The sequence below is a fragment of the Ursus maritimus genome, unplaced genomic scaffold, assembly GCF_017311325.1.
Source record: "Ursus maritimus isolate PB19 unplaced genomic scaffold, ASM1731132v1 scaffold_22, whole genome shotgun sequence".
Taxonomy (NCBI): Eukaryota; Metazoa; Chordata; class Mammalia; order Carnivora; family Ursidae; genus Ursus; species Ursus maritimus.
The window spans coordinates 59,061-86,257 of record NW_024424675.1 but is presented as its reverse complement, the minus strand read 5'-3'; the positions used below and the strand labels follow the sequence as shown (position 1 = coordinate 86,257).

The following is a 27,197-nucleotide window of genomic DNA, read 5'->3' as shown; positions in this document are numbered from 1 at the left end:
AAAAACAGACACATAGACTGATGGAACAGAATAGAGAACCCAGAAATGGACCCTCGGCTCTTTGGGCAACAAACTTTGATAAAGCAGGAAATAACATCCGGTGGAAAAAAGACAGTCTCTTCAATAAATGGTGCTGGGAAAATTGGACGGCTACATGCAAAAGAATGAAACTTGACCACTCTCTCACACCATACACAAAGATAAACTCCAAATGGATGAAAGACCTCGATGTGAGACAGGAATCCATCAAAATACTAGAGGAGAACATAGGCAGCAACCTCTACGACATCGGCCAAAGCAACCTTTTTCATGACACATCCTCAAAGGCAAGAGAAACAAAAATAAAATGAACTTGTGGGACTTCATCAAGATAAAAAGCTTCTGCACAGCCAAGGAAACAGTCAAAAAAAACTAACTGGAATTTAAATTAAAACTTTTAAAAAATAAATAAGCAAAATCTCTAACTTTCTTCACCACTCAGCCCTGCTCCCATAACTGGCCTCCACATGCCAAAGTCAGAGAGGACCTAATCCTGCCCAGCATGATCCTTTGAACAGGTGAGTTGTGTAAACATCTGCTGTGAGGTCTTCTGGCCTCCCCCTCTCTCTGAGGATGCAGCAACTCACCTTCCCCCCTACATCCCAGGAAACCAAACAGCTAATACCCATTTTGCTGCTGTGGAAGGGATCACTGTTGCTTGTTAACTGTGAGAAGTAGAGAAGGTGGCTTACAACAAGCAGCACCACACACCTGAGGGGCAGGTGCCACTCACCAGTATCTCATCAGGCACAGCGTACTTGGCGATCTTGGTGGCCACTGCTGATCTGAGCTCCTTCACCACCGCATCTGTGTCACCTGTGTTGTCCTTCAACACAATGAAGGCAAATGCAGCTGGAAGGAACCAAAGGTTTGGGGTGTGCTCAGCCATGAACCATAGCCCAAGGCAGAGCATTGTACACAGTCATCATATATCTTAAGGATCTTTAAATCATACATTGGTGACCTGTGCCAGCTGCTTCCTTTAGTTGCGACCCTAAAGATGCATTTCCATTTCATCCAAAGTGGAAAGTGATTCTTTCTCAAAATGGAAGCGATTCTAACAGCTCCTATAAATATCCCAGTGAAACCGACATGTAGATGAGAGCTCCCTTCGGCTGTGGTGTTGACTGGATGGGGACGTCACCTTGGAGGCATGACTTAACTTCTCCTGCTATCCCTGTACCTAAGTAGCAGCCCATAATGTAGGCTCACAGGTGACGTACTATCCACTCCATGATGTGGTGCATGGGAACATAGCATGTGGCACTAATTTTGTGAGTATGTGTCCAACACGGTGGGCACTAGCAACAGTAGCTATATAAATGTAAATGAAATTAAGGTTAACATGTAGTTCCTGGGTGGCGTGAGCCACCTGTAGCTTGTGGCTACTGTCCGGGAGAGCACAGATGAAGAACAAGCGCCATCTTGGCTGAAAGCTCTGGTGGGCAGTGCTGGCCAACCCATATTCTAGCATAAACACTAAGTTTTGTTTGTCAATATCCTACCATGTTCCAGAAAGGATTAACAGTGCTTCCCATAGGTCTCCACATTCCTTTTCAATCCACCTGGGATAATCTTGCATATGTGGGACACAGAGATCCAATTCTATTGTTTCTCCACATGAGCCATCCCACCAGCACTGTCTATCCATCCCAGTGGACAGCCTGTCTTCCCTCACGGATTTGCAGTGCCCCCTCGCATACACGAAGTTCCTATATATATTCGATGTGTGTATACCTGCACCAATCCCACCCTATCTTAATTCTCCCCATGGCACATGTCACCTAACCTATGTAGCTTCCTCATTGTCTGTGTTTATTGCTTATCGTCTGTCTCTCCCCTTGACTCCCTGACCCGCTAAGCATGTAAGCTGTATAAAGCAAGGGGTTTTGTTCCTTGCCAAGTCTGGGTCCTAATCAGACATGACCAGACCAGGGGCTCCCCTCAGTCAGACCACGTGCAAACACAGGCAGTGGGAATAAACAAGTACCCAACAGCGTTTGCTGTTGTCATGTATTCCCAATGCATAGATGCTCGAATTTGTTAGAAATCAGAAAAACGTACACCACCGTACCCACAATACACGCATTCTCCCCAGCTGCCTGACAGGCACCAAAAGAACTACTGATCCCAGCAGCTTCTACTAACGGGGATGCAAGCTGACCCAAGGCCTCTGAGTCTCACATGAGAGGACCTGTTCCCGTCTCCGTCCCCTTCCTATCCCTGACTTCCTATCCCTATCTCATGCATTTTCCAGTCTCCTGCTAAGGAAGGGGCAGCGGCCCCATGGACACGTTTCTCATGGCAACTGAAAATGCTTTTTCAGAAGTGTCTAAATAGGACACCTGGGTGGCTCAGTCGGTTAAGCGTCTCCCTTCTGCCCAGGTCATGATCCCAGGGTCCTAGGATTGAGTCTCACATCGGGCTTCTTGTTCAGTGGGGAGCCTGCTTCTCCTTCTGCCTGCTGCTCCCCCCTGCTTGTGCGCTCGCTCTTTCTCTCTCTGTCTCTCTGACAAATAAATAAAATCTTTTTAAAAAGTGTTTAAATAAATGCTAAATTTTACAATGGGTCGATTTACATAAGGTGTTTGAGTAAACAATGGAACAGTGGCACACGAATGTGGCAGGAAGGCAGACGACACCGGGGCACACTGAGACGGAGGATCCCCTGACAGCAAGAGGGCAAGTGCCCTTCCCAGGCTGCTGCGCCAGGCAGTGAGGATGGTCTGCCCAGCAGTGCAGCATAGAGTCAGCAAGTGTCCAGGTCACACCAGGCCATGTGAGTGTGGCCACTGTGCACTGGGCACTACAATACTCAGGTGACCCTGCCCCTGCCCAGACCCCCCCACTTAGAAACTGGTGGACTTTGGAACAATTGCATCTTCAAATAAAGACTATTCTGATTATCATTCAGCATTTGCAGTGGGAACCACAGGTCAAATTCCTCCAAAAAGAATCCCAGAGCTGCAACCTGCTCCAGGGCCTGTCTGTCAGGCCCTGTGGCAGCTGCATGGGGCTCTGTGACCAAGCACATGCAAGGAGACGCTGTGAGCAGAACGGAGCATTTCGTGGGCACCCTCCATAACTGAGCTGCCACGCGCATGTGGACAGAGGAGGAAACTCCCAAGCTCAGCAGGGGCCAAACAGGTCCTGGCAGCTTGTGGATGTGTGTCCTTATAGGATGGCAGAGCTAGGACATTTCAGAAATCTGACCCTTGTCTAACATACATGCTATCGAGTCTCCTCACCCAAAATCTCCACGTGGGACAGAAGAAAGCAACGGCTTGACCCATACAAAACCCCTACCCCCATTCCTGGAGTCCGTTTCTTTTACAAAGTGCCACAATGTGCGTGAGACCAGGCGTGAGGAGCTCCTTTAGCGCGCACCCACCTTCTCCTTTGATGTCATGGGGATAGCCAATGACCGCAGTCTCTGGCACCGCCGGGTGGTTAGCCTGCACAGAACACAAGACAAAACATGCAGATGAACCTCCTGAGTCGGCAACACAAGTAAATCCAAGGCCTCGCAGAGGTACCCAAATGTGCTTACCATCGCGTCCTCGATCTCTGCCGTCCCCAGCCTGTGGCCGCTGATGTTGATGACGTCGTCCATTCGCCCTGTGATCTGGTAGTAGCCGCCCTCCGTCCGGTATGCCCCATCGCCAGTAAAGTAGTGGCCTGCACCACAGCGGGGGAGTTCAGCACCAACACCTCTGAACCAGGACCCAGTGGGGCTCCCTGCCTTCCAGGAGGGACACAGCAAGACACACACCCTGACCTCGCTCTACGAAAGAACTCTCCAAAGCCCCAGCTCTGCTGACTTCCTGCCTACCTGCCCTTCTGCCAACCCCTCGCCGAGACACTTCTCTAGATGGTGCCACCTGGCTGTGTGCTGGAGAAAGGGCTGTGGCTCCAAATTAGCAGCATTCTGACTGTGTCACAACTGCAAAGAATGCACCCAAGCATCCCCAAAAGTGAGGCTCATTCACAAGCTTGAGAATGAAGACGACAGTTTCCAATACGCACACTGTGTATATAATCTTCCAACCCAATGGCATAAAGCGAACCAGGAAAAAAATAAAAAAATAAGCCAGAAGAAAACTCGCAGCCGGCCATCATGCCAGTTTCCAGAGTGGCTTCTTCGCTCTTCCTTCCTAGTAGCTTAAGACATTCACACCAAGGGCCGGGTACTTCTGGCTCTGCATACAGCCCCACTTAAGCCCCAGGGACTCTTCCCATTCCAGAGACCAGGAAGGTCAGGGAGGTGAGGGGGAGGCGGCAGGACTCCAATTCCAAAGTGTCACTGCACTACAGTCAGTCATCATTACCTTAAAAACATTTTCTGAGCCTATGATTCCCAGTGTGTGCAAAAACATGTGACACAATCCACTTTAGCCAGCTCACCTGGGTAAGGCTTGAAGTAGGCCTCCACGAATCTCTGGTGGTCTCCGTAGATGGTCCTGGCCATACCCGGCCAGGCCTGGGACAGGCACAGAGCCCCAGAGACGTTACCGCCCTCCATGACCTTTCCCTATGGACCCAGAGACACACGTATGAGAGAACGCACAGATTCTGCTGGAGAAGCAAAGAACTAATGTTCTTCTGAGAAATGACAGAGGGAAGTGCCAGAGAAATACGTGAAAACAGAAATGTGAAAAATGACAAGCATGCCCCAAAAGGAATTCCCCTTCTCCTCTACAAGGAACCAGCCTGAGAGGGTTTCCAGGAGGACCCTGGGCTCACTCCATGCAGGGATTTCAACTGTGAGTCCTTGAGGAGACGCTGCGGTGAATGCTCACCCTTCTGCCACCTACCAGAGCTGGGCCCGTGTGACATGAAACACTGGGCAGAGGAGGCCAGGAAGGCAGACAGCAGAGCATGCGTGCAGGAAGGGGATGCCTCCGCAAGGCCCTTACCTTCTCATCCATGAGCACCGGAACAATGCCAAAAAAGGGCCTCATCGCCATGGCAGGGAGGATCTCTGCCCCTTCCTCTGAGGGCCGTGGCGCGATGCAGATGCCCCCCGTTTCTGCAGGGAAAATAGGGAAGAAATGCAGGCTGGGCCCAGGGGCTACAGAGATGTTTATCTAGACACGCCATCCGTGACAGACACACAAGTGTTCTCCCAGAGTGGGAGATGGGTGTATCCCTGTTTGGCTCCCAGTGACACAAAGAGATCTTTCTAAGGCAAGACCAAACTTGGGTCCTGGTCCTCTCATCTGCAGACACAAGACACAGGCCCAAGACAGAGGGGTCAGTCCCAGGAGCTGGACACTCCACAGGGACAGGTGCGGCCTCCCCTCATCCTTGGCTCTGTGGGAGAGGACAGAGCACAGGAAAACAGACGAAATGATTTGCTTCTGGGCCAGGACCCCCTCTCCCCCACACATACACACACCAAACAATGAAAAGCAGCACTCACAACTCTGTTCTCAAATCTTTCTTTGGCACTTTCCTCTCTCAGCCTGCATGGAAATGCCACAGGAGACTCAGCTGTGGAGAGTCTCCATCCTGAGAACTTCCCAAATGCAGAACACAGCTATTTGCAATGCCTCACTTCCTGGCTTCTTGAAGAACGAGATCCTAGTTGGCTACAGTTATTACATCAGTGGTGGTCTCTTGCCCTGAACATCCTAATAACCAGATATCCCAGAGGAGACAGGGCAAAGCAAAACAAAATGGCACAGAAAGAAAAAAAAAAAATGCCTTTCCCACTAAAATCTAAATTTAGACTCTGGTCCCTTGCAGTCGGGCCCATCTGCACCAGTTACACTTGTGTTGAGTATGCGGCAGGGAAAATGAACATTTAGCTGAGCGCCTTCCACCTGTCAGGCCTTGGACAACATACAGCAGTTATATCACCTCTCTCCCTCCTCACTGGGGCCTGTAGGGGAGCACCCCCACTTCACAAATGAGGGAAGTCATGATGCATCCTGCGTCTTCCAGCGGCAAGCCGGCAGCCAGGCTCTGCCTCTCACTCCAGACACCAGGTTTTTCAACCACGACGTGTGCCAAGGGACTGAGGCATTAGTGGTGTTGGATGGCAATCACAGAGCCTCACTCACACTTGACCCTCCAAGACTCAGGGTCAGCCATATGTTCTCATACACCATGAGCAACCCTTGCGCCAGGTTCCAAAGGCATGCCCAGACCCCTTCTCCTCAGGGACTCTCACCTGTCTGCCACCACGTGTCCACCAGCGTGCATCTGCTGTCCCCCACCACCTTGTGGAGCCACTCCCAAGCCTCCAAGTTGATCGGTTCTCCCACTGAAACACGCAAAAGGAAAAACAATATAAAAGACCTCATTAACCCGAAACCATTTTTGGATAGGTTTCTACAGGGAAAACAGTTCTAATTTTCCTAAAGGACATAAGGAGAAACTTGAAAAAACAGATTCATCACATTTATGGCTGCCAAAGAATACAAATTACAAGATATTTTCACCATCAGGTCAAAAATGAAAAAGTTGTCATATGCACCCCAATGTTCACAGCAGCATTGTCCACAATAGCCAAACTGTGGAAGGAGCCGAGATGCCCTTCAACAGATGACTGGATTAAGAAGATGTGGTCCATATATACAATGGAATATTACTCAGCCATCAGAAAGAACGATTACCCAACATTTGCAGCAACGTGGACGGGACTGGAGGAGATTATGCTAAGTGAAATAAGTCAAGCAGAGAAAGGCAATTATCATATGGTTTCACTCATTTGTGGAACATAAGGAATAGCAGGGAGATGGGTAGGAGAAGGAAGGGAAAACTGAAGGGGAGTAAACAGAAGGGGGAATGAACCATGAGAGACTATGGACTCTGGGAAACAAACTGAGGGCTTCAGAGGGGAGGGGGGTGGGGGAATGGGATAGGTTGGTGATGGGTAGTAAGGAGGGCACGTATTGCATGGTGCACTGGTGTTATATGCAAATAATGAATCATGGAACACTACATCAAAAACTAATGATGTACTGTCTGGTGACTAACATAATAAAAAATTATTATTAAAAAATAATAATAAATAAATAAAAACTTTTAACTCTTAAAAAATAAATAAAAATAACTAAAATAGACTGAAAAAAAACAAAAACAAAAATGAAAAAGTTGTCAAGAATGTGGGAGAGAAAACCTTAAATAGGATGAACCAACTAAGCCTCCCAGGCACCCCTCATTTTAAAAAAAAAAATTATTTTATTTTATTATTTTCCAATTTTGTTTAGTAGCTTTCTATTTTTTTATTATGTTCAATTAGCCAACATATAATACATCATTAGTTTTTGATGTAGTGTTCAACAATTCATTAATAACACCCATTTGTGTAATTCCATGTATATGAACTGCCCAGAATAAGCCAATCTAGACAGACAAAAAGTAGACTCGTGGCTGCCTTAGAGCTGGGGTAGGGGTAGAGGGAAGCTGGAGGAGATGGGGAGTGACTGCTAATGGGTTCGGGGTTTCTTTTAGGAGTGCTGTAAACACTAAAAATGAGTAAGGGACAGGCGGGGTCAGGTAGGGAGAGAGAGGGAGGGGGCTACGGGATCAGGCTCACCAAAAATACCAGAAATGCTGAGGCGTAAGGAAGCCAGAGACAAGGGAACAGAACCAGACCACCTCATTTGTCTTAAACATCAGAGATGAGATATTCAAAGGAGAAGAAATCACGGTGCTATCAGCGGTGACGTCAAGATTTCAGTTCCCTGGTCAGTCTTCTATAAAAGACGGACCATAAAAGACCTCAGTGGCAACCCATTCAGGACCCCTCTCGCTCTAGAGAGCTTTTTTCTTTCCTTCCTGTTCTCACACCTTCACTTAATAAACTTCCACTTCACCTCAAAAAAAAAAAAAAAAAGAATGTGGGAGAAACAATACACTACAGGAGAGTAATCTGATATACAACTGGGAAGCAACTGGATATGTCTCCTAATATTTAGTAGTGCATACACCTGATACGACTACTTAGGAAACTGTGGCGGAATCTACTAAAGCTCGTCACTCCCGGCGTATAACCTACAGAAAAGAATGCGTATGTGCTCACATACGAGGATGATCCCAGCAGTTAAAAACCAAAACTGCCATCAAGAGTGGAATGGAGAAATACACTGTGGTTCCTCCATGTCATAGACAGCACAAGAACAAGCGAATCGCCACCGCACTCGGCAGGGCTGGCCAGACAGTCGCGGCCCTGCAGGCGCAGGAGCGGCACACACCGTGTGAGCGCAAGTGTGTGAAGTTCAGTAAGTGCGTCAATTCATGCTGAGAGCAGTCAAACAGCGGGTGTGGCTGGGCGGGACTGACTGGGAGGGGCTGTAAGGGAAACTTCTAGGGTCTGGAAATTTCTCAGGCTTGATCTGGACGGTAGTTTTAGGTACACGTACACAGCTGGTGGTTTCAGGCACGCCTACACAGCTGGGGGTTTCAGGTACACGTACACAGGTGGTGGTTTTAGCTACGCCTACACAGCTGGGGGTTTCAGGTACACGTACACAGGTGGTGGTTTTAGCTACGCCTACACAGCTGGGGGTTTCAGGTACACGTACACAGCTGGGGGTTTCAGGTACACGTACACAGCTGGGGGTTGAGCAACACAAGGGTTAGGGTGCCAGTGTCCCATGCAGTCAGAAATCTGAATATAAGTTGACTTCCTAAAACTTGACTACTAATAGTCTGCTGTTGACCAAAAGCCCAACCAGTAACGTAAACAATTACCCCACATTTTCTACCTTGTATGTATTAACATACTGTATTCTTATGATAAAGTAAGCTAAAGGTAAGAAATATTAAGAAAATCATAAGGAAAGTAAATTTACAGTCCTGTACTGCATTTGTTGAAAAAAACCCATGTTTAAGTAGGGCCCACATAGTTCAAACCTGTGTTGTTCAAAGGTCAAGCGTATGTATATCTAACACTGCTACGTATATACGTATATATGTACACACACACACACACACACAAATGCGCTTGTACCCTATGACTTTACAGCCCAACTTCGCAGTGTCTACCTACCATGACCTCAATGTTTGTGTCCCCCCAAGATTTCGTATGCTGAAATCTGAACCCCCAAAGATGATAGTATTGGGAGGTAAGGCCTTTGGTAGGTCATGAAGCCCTCAGGAATGGGATTAGTGCTCTTATAACACAGACCACACAGAGCTCCCTCCCCCCTTCAACCGTGTGAGGACACAGGGAGAAGGCACCATCTATGAACCTCGGAAGAGGGCCCTTACCAGAAGACAACATGCGGGCACCCTGATCTTGGGACTTCCCAGCCCCCACAACCGTGAGAATAAATTTGTGTTGTTTATAAGCCACCCAGTCAATGGTGCAGCCCCAATGGCTAAGCTACTACCCTAATGAAACAGCCATACAAGACTGGCACTCAGCCAGAATTTGCCAGCTTAGACATACTGCAGCTAAAACCGTGAAATACTCTCATGCTGGTTGCCTCTTGCTCAGGACCACCCATGATGCAGCAACTAACCAAGGCTGGACCAGGCCAGGGGCTCCCATGCTGGTCACATGGGTGCTGGGTGTTGCGTGCACTGCCCCTGCGCTCACCCACACCCACAAGGAGGTCAGAAGATACCACGAGATACACTGAGAAACTGCCGACAGCCAGGATCTCCAACCACAGTGCCAAGACTACCAGACAACAGCCACAGCAACCCCCATGCGAGGGTACAATCAAGTTCTAAACACAGAGCAGAGCCGTATGGACAACTGCATGCTGCTGAGTTAAAACACACAGTAGGATGATAGCACAGTGTGATCACGTTCACATGAAAGCAGACGTCTTGGAACTGCATTGTGTCTCTCACAGGAACGCAGCTGTGCAGAAGGCCTCAGAAGGGGCACAAGCAGCAGGGTCACCTGGAACAGCACTCACGGAGGGCATGAGCTCGCATGACCATGTTCCAACTGCTTTTTTTTTTCCCAATGAGAGGATAGGTGTGTGTCACTTGCAAAATTAAAAGTTAAAAAAAATCGTAATGCAAATCTTGGGGTTAAAGTCCTGAGGAAGCTGGATTCTGCTGACTGGTAGGATTAAATGAAGTTGGCACACCCCCAGCCTCGTGTGCTGTGAGGGCTAATCCAGCCATCTGGAAGCAGCCCGAGCTGCAGAACGGCAGTGGGGGACAGCACCACCCGGGCCCTGGCCAAGCACGTGGCTTACTGGTCCATGTTTCCCCCATGTGAGGAGCCGCCCGGTGCTGTTTACCTGCCTGCCAGCACTGCTTGTTGCCAACCAAGTCCCACGGAAACCCCTGTAGGACTCTGCTGTCGGTACTGGTTACATGACAAGAATGTGCCCACAAGACCAGCAAAGTACACAGAGCCCGCAGAAGGCTCTGTGGGTGCTCCCTGGTGCAGAGCTGTTCCATGCCTGGTCCAGGAGAGGAAGTGGGTCTGGTCACTTATGGAGTGAGGACCCAGAAGCCTGTCTGGCCGAGGGGATGCCTGGCTGACACAGCTTTCAGCTAGGACGTGCTCCCCCACGCTGATGCAGCTACTGGGCACCCCCTTCTAAAGCACTCGGAGCATACACCTTGTCTCTGGGGTCCTCACGAGTCTTCCTGAGCAGCTGAATCCCAGGAGGGCATCAGGAAAATCAAACCTCCCTTCACCACTAACCTGACCTAACTCGTGGGCCCACTTAAGTGGTCTGCAGATGGCACCTGGAGGATCTGTTTCTGTGGCCCTCCACTTGCCCTTGGTCCCCAGGCACTGCCTGGCCCAGAGCGCAGGAGTGCCTCACAGCCCCTGGGCTGGAGGGCAGGTCTTCTCCAACCACGTGGCTCCCTTCAGGACACACCGGCTTCACCCTCCACAGCTGAAACATGCCAAGAGAGACATCTCAGACCCCACCACTATCTAGAAAGGAGCTCAAAACTCTTTCTGCTGACTCCACCAGGAAAATTCTAAGTACTTGGTCATCCAGACACCAACTGACCCCAACCACAAGGCAGGCCCTAAGTAGGGGGGAGCTGGACACATGAAAGTACATCTCCCAGGCAAGGACACAGGTCGTTCTGGGCAGGAAGCAATACTGCTGGGTAGTATCTGCCCTGGAGATGCCAGCATCTGGGTACTGAGCTGTCAGCCCAGCATCTGGGCCTTCTGCTCCTGAACCTGCCACTCAGCTTTGCAGTGAGCAGTCAACCCTCACTCACCCTCACCGACCCACACCAGGGTGCTGAGGACACAGATGACTGTGACTGTGGGGAGCTCACCACCCAGACAGTCAACATGAGAACAGATACCCAAGAACCGAATATAGATCTGTCTGAGAGCAGAGAGCCTGAGAGCCAGAGCAGCCAGGGAACTCGGCGGGAGAAGGTGCACAGAGAAGGGCCTTGAAAGAAGGATGGAATCCTCAGAGGTGGGGAGGGGCAGCAAGGCACTGCAGGCAAGGGGAACAGAGTGACCCAGGGCCTAGGACCCGTAACAGCGCTGCACACGTACGTCTCTGACGAGTGACACGCACATGCTGTCCTGAGCTCCCTCCCCCATGGATGCATTTGGCAGCAAGCCATTTCCCTGGTGGAACATGCCCCACATGCTTCCACCATGAGAAACCACCAAGCAGATCCAAGTATTCACCCAAGGAGCACAGAGGGCTTCCCTGCCCTTGTTCTCCCTACTGACAAAATGTGTAGGGGCAGAAAGGAAATGAATCAGAAAAAGGAGACAGAAAGGGTCTGGGTACCTTCCACCCCACCGTATCACCTGAACTAACCCCACATCACCTTTCCAGAGTGCTCCATGTGACTTGGCAACATCTATCAAAATCATAAGTGGAGATAATCTTGGATCTCCCAACCCCCTGCCTTGGAAATACCTACAGCAAGAAGAGCACACAAGCACGGTGCATTTATTACCGTCCTTGGGACTCGTCGGCACCCAGCACAGCGGAGCACCTGCGTGAACCACAGTCAACTCCCCGCGCACCGCAATCCCACACAGCCACAAAAGAAGGGCTTGAGCCACTTTAGCAGGTTTTCATAATTAGGATGAAGCACAGAACTCAGGCACAGAAACGTCGGGAATGTTGTGCCCCAGACCATGATCAGCCGGGGCCTCCAGGAAGCTGCTTCCAGGCAGGGACATCTGCTTCCTATTCAGCCTGGCACTGTTTGAACTCACCATACACACAGCCACGCAGCTTTCACGATTAAACCCATCTTGAAGCCTGCACTGGCTCTGCCCCATGGCACGCACACCCCTCCTGTTGCACAGCATGCCACTCACCTGACCCCAGGGTCCTCAGGGAAGAGCGGTCATACTTCTTCACCCAGGAGTCGCCGTATTTCAACAACAGCCGGACAGCCGTCGGGGCCCCATAGAACTGATTGATCTTTAACCTCTGCACCGTCTCCCAGTATCGACCTACAGAAGGGCCCAAGTTCACTGTCAGTCTGAGCCCACCAGACATTATCTAACTTATTTAGAAATCAGTCAACAGTTACTGTGCACTGGAGACATGCAAACACCTGTGTTCACAGAAATGATATCCCAACACCCATCAACGGGATGGGAAGGGAGCCCTGTGAGAAGGGGTCCCTGTGGCAATCATCTCCCAGCACACCCCAAATCCAGGGCTGGTGCATTTGGCAACAGCCTTCGCCTGGCTCTGGACGGCTGCACTCACACGGTGTATCCCAGAAGATACAGCAAGGATCGGTTCAAAGGGATGTCGCTGTGAATTTTAAAAATACCCTGTGTCACACTAACACAGAACTTGTGCTCAGTCACACTTAAATGATCTCTAAGGGGTGACTGGTGCTTCCCCTGAACAGCAGCAGCCGCCACTGAATGAGCCCTGGGGAGCAGGGCAATTTTCCAGCATTCACACACCTGGCTCCCCACATACCCCCACAACTTGCCACCTCGGCACTACACACGGGAGAGCAGAGCTTCGAGGGGCTGAAGTGACATGCCTGAGATCACACCTAAGATGCCCTACACATTCTTCCTAGGGTGCGTGTAGCCGATCAGGGAGGCTGGAGAGGAGCCGGGGAGGTGACAGAGGAGCACCACACACATCGCTGTTAGCGCCGTGCAGTGCTTGGCAAGAGTCTCCTGGCAAAGCCACCACCAGTCAACGGCACTGCAACAAAGACTTGGGGTTTCGTGCCTCCTTGAGGAAGATGCCAAGGTGAGCAGGATGTGGGTCCTCAAAGGGATCTCCATTCATGGAGGTGGCTCCAGGCCACAGGCACTGCTCTTTGACAGAGAGCCCTGAAGGCACAAGCGCAGAGCTGGAGAAAGTCCCCTCTGTCTGGGGTAACAGGAGGTTGGCAGCTGGCCTGGGTGTTGAGGAAGGGCTGGATCTGGTCAGGTGGCCAGAGAGAAGAGAGGGACAGTGCTAAGGGGATGGCCCAAGGCACCCAATTTGTTAGGGGGACAGGAACGCCGGAGTGGGTTGTCCTGAGGTGGCTTCCAGTGACGAATCTATTGCTTATCTGATCTACTGCAGACACCGCCCCTGGCCCCAGCCCACCTGGCAGGGTGAAGGCTCCGCAGCTATGCCACAGGAACACAAGAACCACAGCCAGGCCAGAGCGAGGGCCTCTACTCCACCCTCCTGTGAACTTCTCCTTCCTCAAGCTCCCTCCTGGGGACCCTGTGCACATCCCCAGTCCTCACCAGCATCAGGGTAAACCGGGGTGCTCTCAAAAAGGACGCTGGTTGCTCCATTGCACAGGGGTCCATACACCACATAGCTGTGTCCTGTGATCCAGCCAATGTCGGCCACACAGCCAAAGACGTCACCTGGCCGGTAGTCAAACACAAGCTGCAGAAACAGGAGAGGCCATCAGGAGCCTGTCACCCCACGTTCCCACATGTCACTAACAGTGTTCTGTAAATGCAAATCACAGCTGCTCCCAGGGCCACCAAGAGCAGGCAAGGTAAGTGCACTGCTGGGGTTGCACGCAGCTACGGCAGTGACAAGACAGAGCTACGGCCGCACACACCACGCCGACTCTCACAGGCCACAGTGAAAGAAGCCAGACCTCAGGCACGTTCGGCATGAGCCCCAACCAACCAAAGCTGATCTGTATGCTGGAGGTTGTACAAGTGCCAGCCCTGCTGGGGGGCTTTCTGCTGGGGGAGTGTCAGTGCCTCCAGGAATTGGAGACCACCCCACGTCCCGATGCAGGTGCTGGCCATGTGTGTACCCACAGGTAAAAGCTCAACTAGTTGAATGTCTAAAATTAAGGGCACCCTTCTGCATTAGGTTATACCACAATCTTTTCAGATCCCTTAAAAATTGCAAAAAAAAAAAAAAAAATCAAAAGCCAAAAAGACCAAGAAACCCTTCGAGCATCGTCAGCTTCCGAGAGCCTGAGCAGAGAGACATGTGTGTCTTGCATTCTTGCCACAGGTCCAACCTGAGCCTGACCCGCCTCTGGGTCCAAATGCCCCTTTGCAGGAAACACAGAGGATGGAGGGACAAACTGCTGGGTGCCACAACAACGTGTAAGGAAATGGAAGGGACAGAGGAGGACCAACAGGCTGAAAAAGGCTTAAAAGACATCGCAAAGAAACGTCAGCGGGCAAGAGTAAGCTACAGGATCAGGGGACGCATGCTGGGTGACAAAGCTAGAAGAGGGGAAACACGGGACCGCGACGCTATCAAACTCAGGGTATGGGGAGGGGCTGTGGTCCGACAGGCAGGAAGGGCTTCTGTGACCGAAGTGGGGTTTGCCTTTTAATAATTCATTAAGCCACACATTTGATTTGGGTGGTTTCTGGATTCTACTCTGTATTCTGTTTTTCAACAAAAAGACTTTCTTTTGAATCTCTGAGTGAGTGGCCCAGTTTCTTGCTGCCCCAGATGAACACTGAGACTCTCCAGGCGTCCCCATACAGCACAGTGGTCTTGAGACAGCCAGGGCCCTATGCAGCTGTGACCCAAGGCGGGGGGAGGGAGTCTTTCAAGGAGGACTACGCTTCACTGCACTGAGAATCAGGACGCTGACACCCAAGGCCCCACAGCATTCTGGGACTGAAAGGATTTTTAGTACAACTTGGACCCAAACTGCCAACTCTTCCGTGGGGAGAGATTTCTCTCCCTGCAGTTCTTGGAATGGGAGCACGTGCCGGGGGTCAGCCATGATCCAAAGGGCCCAGGAGGCCCTTTGAACCCTGAACCCAGGGCTCACCTCCAAAATCTGTTCACAACTCAGTCATCCCTTCAGAGCCAACTGTCCTTTTCCCTAAAGAACCAACAGTCCTAATGTCCTCTCCATGTGTGCATGCTTTCATCTACAGAAGGCTAAAACTTTCTATTCCTAATGCTTCAAAAAACAAATCTCTTATTGAAGAGAAATTCAAAAGATACCTATACGCTGACTTCTTTTGTTCACGTAGACTGAGTCCTGGTAACACTTTGAAAACACAAAAAAGAATCTCTCACCACATTTACAGCTTCCCTGAAGTTTATTGTAAACTAGTGGAAACAATCTGATCTGTTCTTGGTATTTGGTCTTAGTAGTTATATTTCCCAAAGTATATTTACTTACGTGATGTGTCAATCTTTGCAACACCCCCACCGGGAGCTGAGGAAGGGTGGGGTTTTCCAGAGGAGAACACTGAGGTCAAGAAAGGTTCTGCAGCATGCTCAAGGTCACCCAGCAAGCAGAAGAGAACTGTTTTAATATGGATGTGGGTTCAAGTAACACCTTGTCAGCTCAGCCTGGTTCTGTACCACATCCGTCTTTCTGGCTCACTGGCTGCCAGTGGGATCAGCACATTGCCACTCGGAGACCACGTCATGTGCAGTGTGTATGCCTGCTACCTGCCTCCCCGCGCCTGCTGCTCACCACACTCATCTCATGAGCTTCTCCTCCTGTGTGACCAAGCCTGGCCAATCAGCACATTCCACCCCCACCCCCGGCCACAGTGACTGGGTCAGAATGGGGCCCTGGACTGCAACCTGGCCAGTGACTTTGCTGGGACTGGGAGGCTCTCTCCAGCCCCTGGGGAGGAATGTGGTCAGCACAGAGGAAGGGGGCCAAGGCAAGAAAGACACCACCACCCAGGACCAATGTCCAAGCCCTTCTTGGATGAGCCCGGGCTTGCTGGTCACCTGGCCTGTCACTTCCCCTTGCTGCTGGTACCAGCTAGAGCAGAGTTTCACTTGTTGCAATGGTCAGGTCCATAAATACTATCTTGAAACCAAATCCTACCTGGGAAGTGTCAACTATTCCTCAAATGACCAGGGATGCCAATTAAACCACAACCCCCCCAACCCACCCACATTCAAATCAGTCCTGATTTTTAAGTGCATTTAAATAAAAACATGCCATACCATCTGCTTTATAGGCCCTAAAAAGTGGTCCACTATAATACAATTTCCATATACTGAACTTAGATTTCCTTAGAAAAGTAAATCTTTTTCTAATTTTACTTTTAAAATGTGGACCCAGTATGCAGAGCCCATAATACCTTTAGGGGCATATGAAAATGTTTTACTTTTTAACACCAGAAAAAAATATATATTAAATAGAAGTAGACATTTTAACACGAAAATTATAACATGTCCATCTCTACACCAACTCCGTTGTAAAACATAATTTTTGATGTTTTTTATGGAGGAAGGGGCCCAGGAAGGCCTAAGCACCTGGGCCCCTGAGCATCAGGATGCAGCCATGCCAGGGAGCACGTCAGACCTGGCGAGAGCCCGACTCCTCCAGAGCAAACAGATGGCATAGATGCAGGTGCAAAGGGGCTAAAGGCCAGCAGCAAGCCTCCGATTACAGACCCGGACTCTCCCAACGAGCACAGAAACTCGGCCCCCACACCCACCCACTCACGGTACCAGTGCCACAACTCACAGCACACCGCTCCTGAACACACCAGGAGAAACATTAGACCCTCACACATATGGGCACTAAATTACAGCAGGAGTTCTAGCCCTAATCCAGCCTCTGCAGGCCCCCTGCCCAGAGCCCTGCCACAGAGGCATGGCACCTCGCACCCTCAGCCTCCCCCACCAAGGCACATACCCTGTGTGTCAGGGCAGCATATAGCAGGTAGCCCGCCTGGGTGTGGACGAGTCCCTTGGGGGTCCCAGTGCTCCCTGAAGTGTATAGCAAGAAGAGCATGTCCTCACTGCCCATGCTCTCCGGAGCGCACACAGGGTCCTCCTTGGCCATTTCCTGTAAGGGGGAAGACATAAACAGCCCCATCCAGGGCAGTTACCCTCTGCCGCCATTCACCCTTCATGAGAACACCTCTCACCTGGCTGCTACAGGACTTGGAAGATTGGGTTCAGTTCGCCTTCTCTACCCTAGTTCAACTCCAGATGCAGAGAGAACACAAAAGGAAGGATCCAATCATTTCTGTTACATTAAATGTTTCAGTATGTTTATGGTATTTGAGTTCCATCTTCCCAACTACGATATAAGTCCGTCAGACACCACTGGGGAACCCTGAGCACCTCTAGGGGACCCAGGTTGAGAACCACGGTCTAACAAGACTCAGACCCAGTTAACCCAATAATTACCCCTCCTCCTCCAACGTACAAAGCGAGGCAACCGCACCTGCTCAAGGGGGATGTCCCGATGCCCCATGTGGACTTTGTTGTCCGTCCTGTGAGCCACCAGGACGTGCTGGACGGTCGGGCACTGCTTCACAGCTTCATCCACAATCTTCTTCAGCTCCACCACGCGCCCTCCCCGGAGTCCTTGGTTGAAGGTGATGACCACCTTGCACTTGGCTAATGCAGACAAAGAGATTTCTGGTCAGTTTCCTTCCCACTCTGACCCTCACAGCCCAGACTGACAGCCACACAGTCCAAGCCTGAAAGTGTGATAGACAAAGTCCATTTTTGGGTAAAAGAGTCAACAAAACATGGGGGCTCTGCCTGCTTTGCAATCTTTGTGCTCAGTGCAGAAGCACCAGGCCTTTTCCCAGCTCTTAGGGAAGACTTCCACCATTCCCTGCCACCTGCCCTGGGGCTTTCCCAGGTGAGAGACCATCACACCGTCCTCACCCACAGCCACCATGGTGGCAAAGCAACACCAAAATGCAGAGACCAAGAAAGCTGGGCAGCCAGAGACCAAGCCCCAGTGTGTCCTGTGTGGCCCCTGTCCTGTCCAGGGTCAAGAACCTTCACTTCCCAGAAACAGAGGCCACACCTCCCAATGGGTGCCAGGAGCTACAGGCTCCCACCCTTGCCTTTAGCAGAAAACCCTCCAGGTTCCACACCTGCTCTTCAATGACCTGGCTAGCCTCGTCCAGGCCCAGGGCAATTCTGGGAAGACCCAAGCTTCCACAGTTAACCAAGGGTGAGGCCCTGAGCAAGGAACTGAATACCGGCACAAACTGAGCCTCAGAACCATAGGCAAAGGAATGAGCCCCCACATCATGCCCCAACCTGGGATGACCCAGAGGAATCAAGGCTGCGGTGGGCTATTCTATAACTGGCCCCTAAGGAAGAACCCAGAACAAATACCCAGTGCAGTACTGACCAGCAGGGTCCCACACATCCTCAGACCTTTTATCACGCTACACCAAGGACTTCTACCAAAGCCACAGGCAGAAGTGCTAAGGGATTGCCCCAACCCCAGCAGCCCTCCAACAATGACTCAAGGGTTGGAGTATAAATACCCCAACTCCCTCATCCCCCATAGGCCTATCCCCGTGTGGTTCTATCACCTCCCTGGGCTCCCTGGGGGACTGAGCTCCAGGCACCCACTGTGGAAGCTGGTCTAGTGGATTCCTCTTCCCAGGCCTACTCCCCACCACCCTACAGCACTTCCCAGGACCACCTCCCAAATGAACTGGCTACCCCTGAACTCTCATCTCAGGGTCTACTTCTGTGGGAGCCCTGACAGAGGCACCCATCTCCTTCAGTTTTTCAGTCTAAAAAGTGCCTTCTAGCAACACACCCATTCTTTCTTCACCCCAAGAGCCCTACAGATGACATGACCTCGAGAGCCACCTAAGAATTCTTTCAGCCCTTGGCTGGGTCACCCAAGGGTCAGAGAGGTACTCTAGAGGGCTGAGGCACCCAGGGGAGTGTCATCCAGCTCTGCACGCCAGGGGACCCCAGCTGCACACTCTCTGTTCCTCAGCCTTGGCCATCAGTCACCCTGGGGAAACAAAATCAGCCGGGTGAAGTCGGTCAGAGACCACCCTGGCCTACCTCCCGGGTGCTGGGATTGGTCCAGGTAAACTCCCTGTGGGGCAGGAAGGGAGATGATCCAGCAGGTAGAAAGAGCTCTGCCTTAAGGGGATGAGAGACAAAGAAAGCTCAGGACCCCCAGGAGAAAGCAGTGGCCCCAGTCCATCCTGGGTGTTAGAATTGTGTCCTGTGGCTTATAGCCCCTCCACAGCCTCCCATGGCACATGACTTGCTCCTGGCTCTCATTTGTCTGAGGTCTCCCACCCAAGCAGTCCTCTAGGGCAGGAACCTGCATGCACATGCGCCATCCCTAGGAGGTGCTTGGGAAGCAGGTCTCACTCTGTGGTTCCCCCCGAAGCTGGGTGACGGGTACAGGGTGTGTGCACAGCATCAGGGCACAGGCCAGATCAGCATGACACTTTATCTGGGAAGCTGTCATTTTTACCTCCCTGGTTTTTGAGCAGGTGTTAGCATCTGTCTTCATTTTTTATTGCTCCCATAGCCAATTACCACAAATTCAGTGGTTCAGAAAACCCATATTTTAGTTCACAGTTCTCTAGTCCAGGTGAGTCCTGAAGTCTCATGCCCAAAATCAAGGTGTGAGGCAGCAGAGCTCTTATCTGGATGCTCTGGAGGAGAGTCTGCTTCTGGGCTATTCAGGTGTTGGCAGAACTCAGTTCCATATAACTTCAGGACTGAGATCCCCATATCCCCATTTTCCTTGCTGTCAGCCAAGCGTTGTTCTTGTCAGCCTTTAGAGCCACCTATGTCCCCTGGCTTGTGACCTCCTTTATCATTAAAGCCAGCAAAGGCAGATCAAGTCCTTCTCATGCTCTGACCTATTAATTCTGCCACATGTCTTCTGCCTCTAGCCAGATAAAGTTCTCTGCTTTCCAGGGCTTACTGATTAGATTGGGCCCACCTAGATAATCTCCCCATTTTAGTGCTCATCCCATTTGCCCAGCCCTTTTGATGTGCAAAGTAACATATCCCCAGGTTTTCAGGGATTAGGATATAGACATCTGTGGGGGCCATTATTTGCTCCCCCTATAGCCTCTCAGAATCATTCTCCTGCCCTCCACCCTCCCCACCATACTACCCATTCTCTCTACTCCTCACACAGCCTAAAGCAAGAGGGAAGATAAAGGGAAGAGGCGTGGTCAGAGCCTGGAGGCTGGGCCAGGGGACAGAGACTCTAGAATAGGAACACTGGGGTGGCTCAGTCGTTAAGCGTCTGCCTTCGGCTCAGGTCATGATCCCAGCATTCTGGGATCGGCCCGCATTGGGCTCCCTGCTCAATGGGAAGCCTGCTTCTCCCTCTCCCACTCCCTCTGCTTGTGTTCCCTCTCTCTGTGTCAAATAAATAAATAAATAAATCTTAAAACGGAAACTCTAGAATAGAACATATTGACTGAGGTGGCCGCCTAGCTTATGATGAGACCCTGGTGGCCATGTTCACGTTCCCATCCTCCCCCTCCCAGTGATGGATTAAAGAGAGTTGCAAATTCTTTCACCTGGTCTCATACTACTTCTCAAGGAGAAATAGGGTCCCCCCCTCTTAAATTTGGAATGGCCAAACTGGTTGGACCAATGGAATACGGTAAAAATGATGCCATGTGTATTCTGGACCTGGCCTTTAGGGCAACTGGCACTTTCTACTTCCATCCTCTTGGAACCATGAGCCACCATGTAACAAGTCTGACTGCCTGAGGTTGCCTGAGCTGGTCATGCAAAGAGGCCACATGAAAGAGATGCTTCACAGCCCCCAACTGTGCAAGCCAACCCAGCCTGCATCCCAGATATCATGGAGCAGAGAAAAGACATTCCCACTAAGCCCATCTGATACCTGTCCCCACAGAATCATGAAATATAATAATAAAATTTGTTTTAAGCACTAAATTTCAGAGTAGTTTGCTATACAGCAATAAATAACCAAAACATCCCCCTCATTGACCCAAGAGGATGCAAACACCTATCCCAACAGAGTCCTGCCCATGGAAACTGACGCCAGGGGAGCTGGACGTGGAGGCCATAGGTGTTGGGTAAGAACCTCTTAATGGCAAAGTTCTAGAGAAAATTTTAGCAGTTTCCTCTGCTGAGGGCCTCAGAGCTGACCTGGACCCTGCCCTTCCATGGCCTTGTTATTTAGGATTCCTGAAGTTCTGGGACCTGCTCCAGCACCCAGCTACTAAATCTCCAGGGCCCACTGCTTTTGCTTGTTTTAAAGAATCTTAACAGAAACACTTGGCAACCATGACCACATCATCAAGAGAGGAAAGGAGCAGCCTAATGTAATGGTTTTGTTTTTTTTAAAGATTTTATTTATTTATTTGAGAGAGACAGACAGAGATAATGACAGAGCTAGCAAGAGAGAGCAGGAGCGGGGAGGAGAGGGAGAAGCAGGCTCCCTGCCGAGCAGGGAGCCTGACACAGGGCTTGATCCCAGGACCCTGAGATCATGACCTGAGCCGAAGGCAGACATTTAGCTGACTAAGCCACCAAGGTGCCCCAGCCTAGTATAATGCTAAAAGCATGAACTCTGGTGGCAGAATGTCTGGGTTCAGATCCTCGCTCTGTCACTAACCAGCAATGTGACCTTAGGCAAGTCATTTAACCTCTCTGTACCTCAGTCTCCTCATCTTCAAAAACAGTAGCCTCCCAACAAAGAAAAGCCCAGGACAAGATGGTATCACTGGTGAATTCTACCAAACATTTAAAGACAAGTTAACATCAATCTTCCTCAAACTCTGCCCAAACACTATAGAGGAGACATTTTCTAACTAATTCTATGTGGCCAGCATTACCCTGACACCAGAGCCAGACAAATACATCACAGGAAAAATAACAAAACTACAGACCAATGCCCTTTATGAATACTGATGCGAAAATCTTCAACAAAATGCTAACAAACTATATCCAGCAGCACATTAACAGGATTACAGACCATGATCAAGTGGGATTTAATCCTGGAATGCAAGAGTAATTTGACACATGAAAATCAAGGACAGATGTACAGATCATTGGAACAGAATACAGAACTCAGAAATAAGCCCTCCCATATATGGCAAATTAGTTTTCACAAAGTGCCAAGGCCATTCAATGAGGGGGGGGGGGGAAGTCTCTTCAACAAATGGTGCTGGTACCACTGGATAACCACTGGCAAAAGAAGGAAGTGGAACCTCACACCATATACAAAAATTAACTCAAAATGGATCAAAGACCTAAATGTAAAAGCTAAGACTATAAAACTCTTGGAAGAAAACATAAAGGCAAATCTTCATGACACTGAATTCTTAAATAATACACCCAAACTACAAGCAACAGAAGAAAAAAATGGATGACCCTGACTTCATCACATTAAGAACTTTTGTGCATCAAAGGACACTATTGAGAGGGTGAAAAGACAACCCACAGAATGGGAGAAAATAATTGCAAATAATAAATCTGATAAAGGTCTAGCATCCAGAACATAGCGATAACTCTTACAACTCGACCAACAAAAAGACCAACAACCAATTAAAAAATGGACAAAGGGCTTATGTAGACATTTCTCCAGAGAAGACATACAAATGGAGAAGCACATGAAAAGATGCTTAATGATGTTAGTCATTAGATAGGTAAATCAAACCCACAATGAAATATTACTTCATACCCACCAGGATGGCTATAATTAAAAAAGGGGAGGGGGAATAACAAACGTTGATGAGGATTCAAAGAAACTAGACCCCTCATCCGTTGCTGGTGGGAATGTAAAACAGAGCAGCAACTTTGGAAAGAGTTTGCAGTTCCTCCTCTAAGGTAAATATGGATTTATTATGCGTGCCAGCAATTCCATGCCTAGGTATATGCATGAAAAATTGGAAGCAGGTGTTCTCGCGAACGTTCACAGCAACTCTATTCAAAATAGCCAAGAAGTGTTAACTAGTCAAATGTCCATCAACAGATGAATGGATAAACAAAACATGGTATACCCGCACAGTAAAATTTTATTTCTAAAAAATGAAATGAAGCAATGATACATGCTACAACATGGATGAACCTTGAAAACATTGTGAGTGGTCAAAGAAGTCATATACAAAAGGCCACACATATCGTATGAATTCATTTTTATGATATCCAGAATAGGCAAATCATTGACACAGAAAGCCTATTAGTGGTTGTCAGAAGCTGGGTGGGGGGGAAATGGGGAGTGCCTGCTTAATGGGTATGAGATGTCCATTTGGGGTGATGAAAAGTCTGGAACAGACAGTGATGACGGTTGCACAACATTGTGAATGTGCTTAATGCCACTGAACTGTACACTCTAAGATGGTTGTAAATAGTAATAAAAAATGAGGGAAGGGAGAAATAGTGAGAGTATTAATTGCCTATTATATTTATGAAGACTAGCTTAATTAAAGGAGATGACTTTTGCAAAGTGCTTAAAACAGTGCCTGGCACATAGGTGCCGTTTAGAGAGAGAAGGAGAAATGAGTGACAGCACCAAACCTTTAAAGTGGAGAGAGTAACACAGAGGCAGTGGAAAGGCTTCTCAGCCCCTCCTAAAAAGGGGGTCAGCCAGGGTCTGAGAACTCTGCCCTTTAGCTCTGTTCACTACGCAAAGGCAAGTCTTCAGTGAGACACAAAGAACTCCCAGTGGCCCCCATAAGCATCCTTCTTGGTGAGGCAGCTCAGCAGACTCTCTAGGATCTCACTGAGCAGGGGTCAGACCTCTATTCAGACACTCAGCCCTCCCACAAAAAGGAGGGAGACAATATTGTTCTGGACACTGTTCAGGAGACTCTGACCTGCCTTCAGACAGAAATCCTTAAACATGCACCACAAGCCTCCACACCTGACTCCAGGCCTCCAGAAATGGTCTGCCCCATCCTTCCTCATGATGGAAGGCTTCTAGCTGTTGACCTGTGAGACATTCCCCAGCCTCATCTCACCCTACACATTTCTTACCTTCACCACAGCCATGCCAGCGCCCCCAAAGTCCTCACATGTGCTGTGCTCCTCCCACCAAGCAGCTGGGACCTACGCTGTTCCCTCCACCTGGAATCTTCCTTTACTTCTTCACCTGGTTAATCCAATGCCGTCAGATCTCAGCTCACAGAACAAATAAATGCTCATTCAGCCATGTCCCTGTCCCTGGTGGTATCTGTCACTTCTCTGTGGGATTTTTATTAATGTCTGTCTCCACTCTAAGTCCCTGATGGGCAGGCCCCAAGAAACAAAGGCCAGAGGCCTCCAGGTTTCTCCCTCCGTCCATATGCTCACCATCATTGATCCTCCCAGCCAAAGACTCCGCACTGAAGCCAGCAAAGACAACGGTGTGGACGGCTCCAATCCTGGCACAGGCCAGCATTGCGGCCACAGCCAGTGGGGAAACAGGCAGGTAGATGGCCACACGGTCCCCTCGACGGATGCCATGTCTCTTCAGCGTGTTGGCCAGGCGGCAGGTGGTCTCCAGCAGTTCCCTGAAGTACAAGGAAGAGAAGGCCATCAGAGAAGGGGGAGGGCCAAAACACAGAGTAATTTGGGGTGGCATAATTCTGCAAACAGCAAGTACCATACCCCCCGCCAAGGCCCAGAAGATAGCAGGTACTCAAGTGCTTGCTGCACGGCAAGTTCTTTTCCAGAAAATAATGTTTTCAACTTGGTAGGCTGGTACTGACATAGATTCATGGCCACGTTACTGTGGTAAACCGGCTGTCCTTGTGTCCATTTACAGCAGGGCTTCTCAGCACAGGCGTCCAAAGCCTAAATCGTCATTTCCCTGAGACTTCTGGAAATGTCCGGCCTCACGGTGATCTCCTAAGACCTTTAGTGGGGGAAGGAAGGCCCAGTTTTCTGAATCAACCCAGCTCAGCCGCCCCAAGCAAGGCTTCAGCCGGGAGGCCCCTGCTCACGCAACAGATTCCCAACTGCGTAGCCACAGCGAGTCGGAGGGAAGGCTGGCCCCGTGACAACCACCCACCCCGCAGAGGCAGGGAAGGCGGATAATGAGAGCGCCCCCTTTTTCTGCGTGCAAGGCACTGAATGGGCGTGGCGCACAAAAGATGTTAAGGGCAGCCAGATACCTACCCCCTCCACGTGACCCTCCCTCGCTCCTGGACTAATCACGAGGTTCCGCCTGCCAATCAAAATGCAGCATCTCCCTGGAGAAGCGGACTGGCTTAAGGATTGGCACGTGACTTAATCCAGCCCAATCAGAGTCAAAGACAGTCAACTCCGGAAACCCGGAGTACGCCTGGTAGGCGCCCACTTGTCTGGAGTGGAGCGGGAAGTGGTGAAAAGCAACCTGGGGACCTCGACGCTTGGTTCCGTGTTGTTCCAGCACCTGGTCCCGCTGACCGTGGACTATGCAAATAGGCAATCATTTTACCATTTTTGCAGTGATTTTAATTTGTTATTTAATCATGGAACTAACACGGAAAGACAGAATAAGGAACAGCCAACCAACCAAACCACACCTGAGCTCTGCATCTCTCCAAGAGGTCTGAGTGGGGCAGCGCCAACTTCTGCAGGCCCTGGCAGCCAAAGAGACCAGACCTCTGAGCTCTGCGAGGCCCCTTACAAGCGTGTGCCTGCTTCCCCTCTCTTCTAAAGGGCCTCAAGGAAAGGTCTCTAAGAAAGGCCAAGCTCAGTAGCCCCCTAGGAACACAGGTGGAATGAAAATGAACACTCCCCGTTTCAGGCAGAGAATTCAAGGGGGCTTTTGTTTCTCCCAAAGCCATTCTGCAACGAGACCTGATGAGGACCAGCTCATAATTCCAGCCTGCACTTCCTCGCGACGAGGGATTCCTGCCCAGGCTGGCTCCAGCATGCCTCTTCAGGATTTCATCTCCTCCTTAAAGCTTTCAGGAGGACAAAGACATCATTCAGTGGTGCCCCACCTACCCCTTGCCTAAGTTTATGATGAAAGAAAGAGCACTTCCCGATAGTCCCCAACACTAAACTCCCCAGAATCCAGAGCCTGGAAACATTCATACTAATCCAGGGAAGGAGGCTGGGACAGCCTGTGATAGTATTAAAGAGGCATCTATAGTCAATGATGCAGGAAAGTAACTCAAGTCCAGTGGAGGCACCATTTTCATAGCTAAGGTTTTAAGCCTCTGAGCAGTGCTCCGGGAGATGGAAGCTTGAATGTGTGTTACACATCAGTGCTGATGAAATTCAGTCCTTATTCTGTAGACCAAAGGCAGCAGTCAGAAGTCGAGGAACAGATGTGAATTGTCTGGACAGAGCAGCCTGCGTTAATTTTCTATAGTAGCTGCATTAAACATGGCTGCTTACCTTCCTCAACTGCCATGCAAACATCTGAGAAACAGCAGGTGCCATGCACTTTGTGTACCTGTCACAAATGTTACCGAGAAGCATCACCTACCCAGGACCCTGCCAAACATTCAGTAGGTACTGTCTTTCCCATCAGATCTCTTTGTCATCATTTTCTAAAATTCTAAAAATCTAAATTCTAGAAATCATTCCTAAAATCACATAACTGACTGGTGAATTCCTAAGATGTTAAAAATTCCATCCAGACACTGTGGGGATGAGAGGGAAAGTATCCTGCAGGATCACACTCGGACTAGAGAGATGAAGGCACATGCATGAAAGTGTGAAGGGTATTTATCACCTCAGCTTGGTGCTACAGTCTCTGAGGGCAGCAGGGAGAACTTTCTGGACAGGTCGACTATGGTGAGGAGGAGCAAGGGAGCAGCGGCAGGAGTCGCCCCCCTATTTTAGAACAGTGGAGCTATGGCCCTGGAGGAGGGTCTGGAAACCAAGCTGAGGCAGCCCGTGGGTTCCCTGGAGGATTGAGAGGCGTCAGCACGTGCTGCACCTGGGGTTGCGTCCAGTGGGTCCCGGACTCCTGGTGCTAAATCCAGAGGATCCGTTTCTGATAAAGCATTTGTTCTGTGTAAATCTCTAAGCACAGTCCCCTTCCTATCCACTCTGCCAAAGCCATAAACCTCAAAATCAAAGGGCTTCTTGAAGGTCAGATGGTGCAGTCTCCCTTGGGGTCCAGAAATCTTGTTGCCA

At 50.0% G+C, this 27,197-nt stretch overlaps 1 protein-coding gene across 1 annotated transcript in view; it reads right to left on the bottom strand.

Moving 5' to 3' along the window:
* The window catches only part of ACSS1 (acyl-CoA synthetase short chain family member 1), a 64,746-nt gene that overhangs the window by 10,634 nt on the left and 26,915 nt on the right, over window positions 1–27,197 (bottom strand). The window contains exons 3-13 of the mRNA XM_040637883.1: window positions 24,432–24,631; window positions 17,584–17,759; window positions 17,047–17,199; window positions 13,682–13,829; window positions 12,284–12,421; window positions 6,215–6,307; window positions 4,956–5,068; window positions 4,444–4,570; window positions 3,590–3,717; window positions 3,431–3,494; window positions 773–891 (exon numbers count right to left, since the gene is read on the bottom strand). Of these exons, the coding sequence (XP_040493817.1) occupies window positions 773–891; window positions 3,431–3,494; window positions 3,590–3,717; window positions 4,444–4,570; window positions 4,956–5,068; window positions 6,215–6,307; window positions 12,284–12,421; window positions 13,682–13,829; window positions 17,047–17,199; window positions 17,584–17,759; window positions 24,432–24,631 (1,459 nt within the window). The remainder of the gene's footprint in view (window positions 1–772; window positions 892–3,430; window positions 3,495–3,589; window positions 3,718–4,443; window positions 4,571–4,955; window positions 5,069–6,214; window positions 6,308–12,283; window positions 12,422–13,681; window positions 13,830–17,046; window positions 17,200–17,583; window positions 17,760–24,431; window positions 24,632–27,197) is intronic.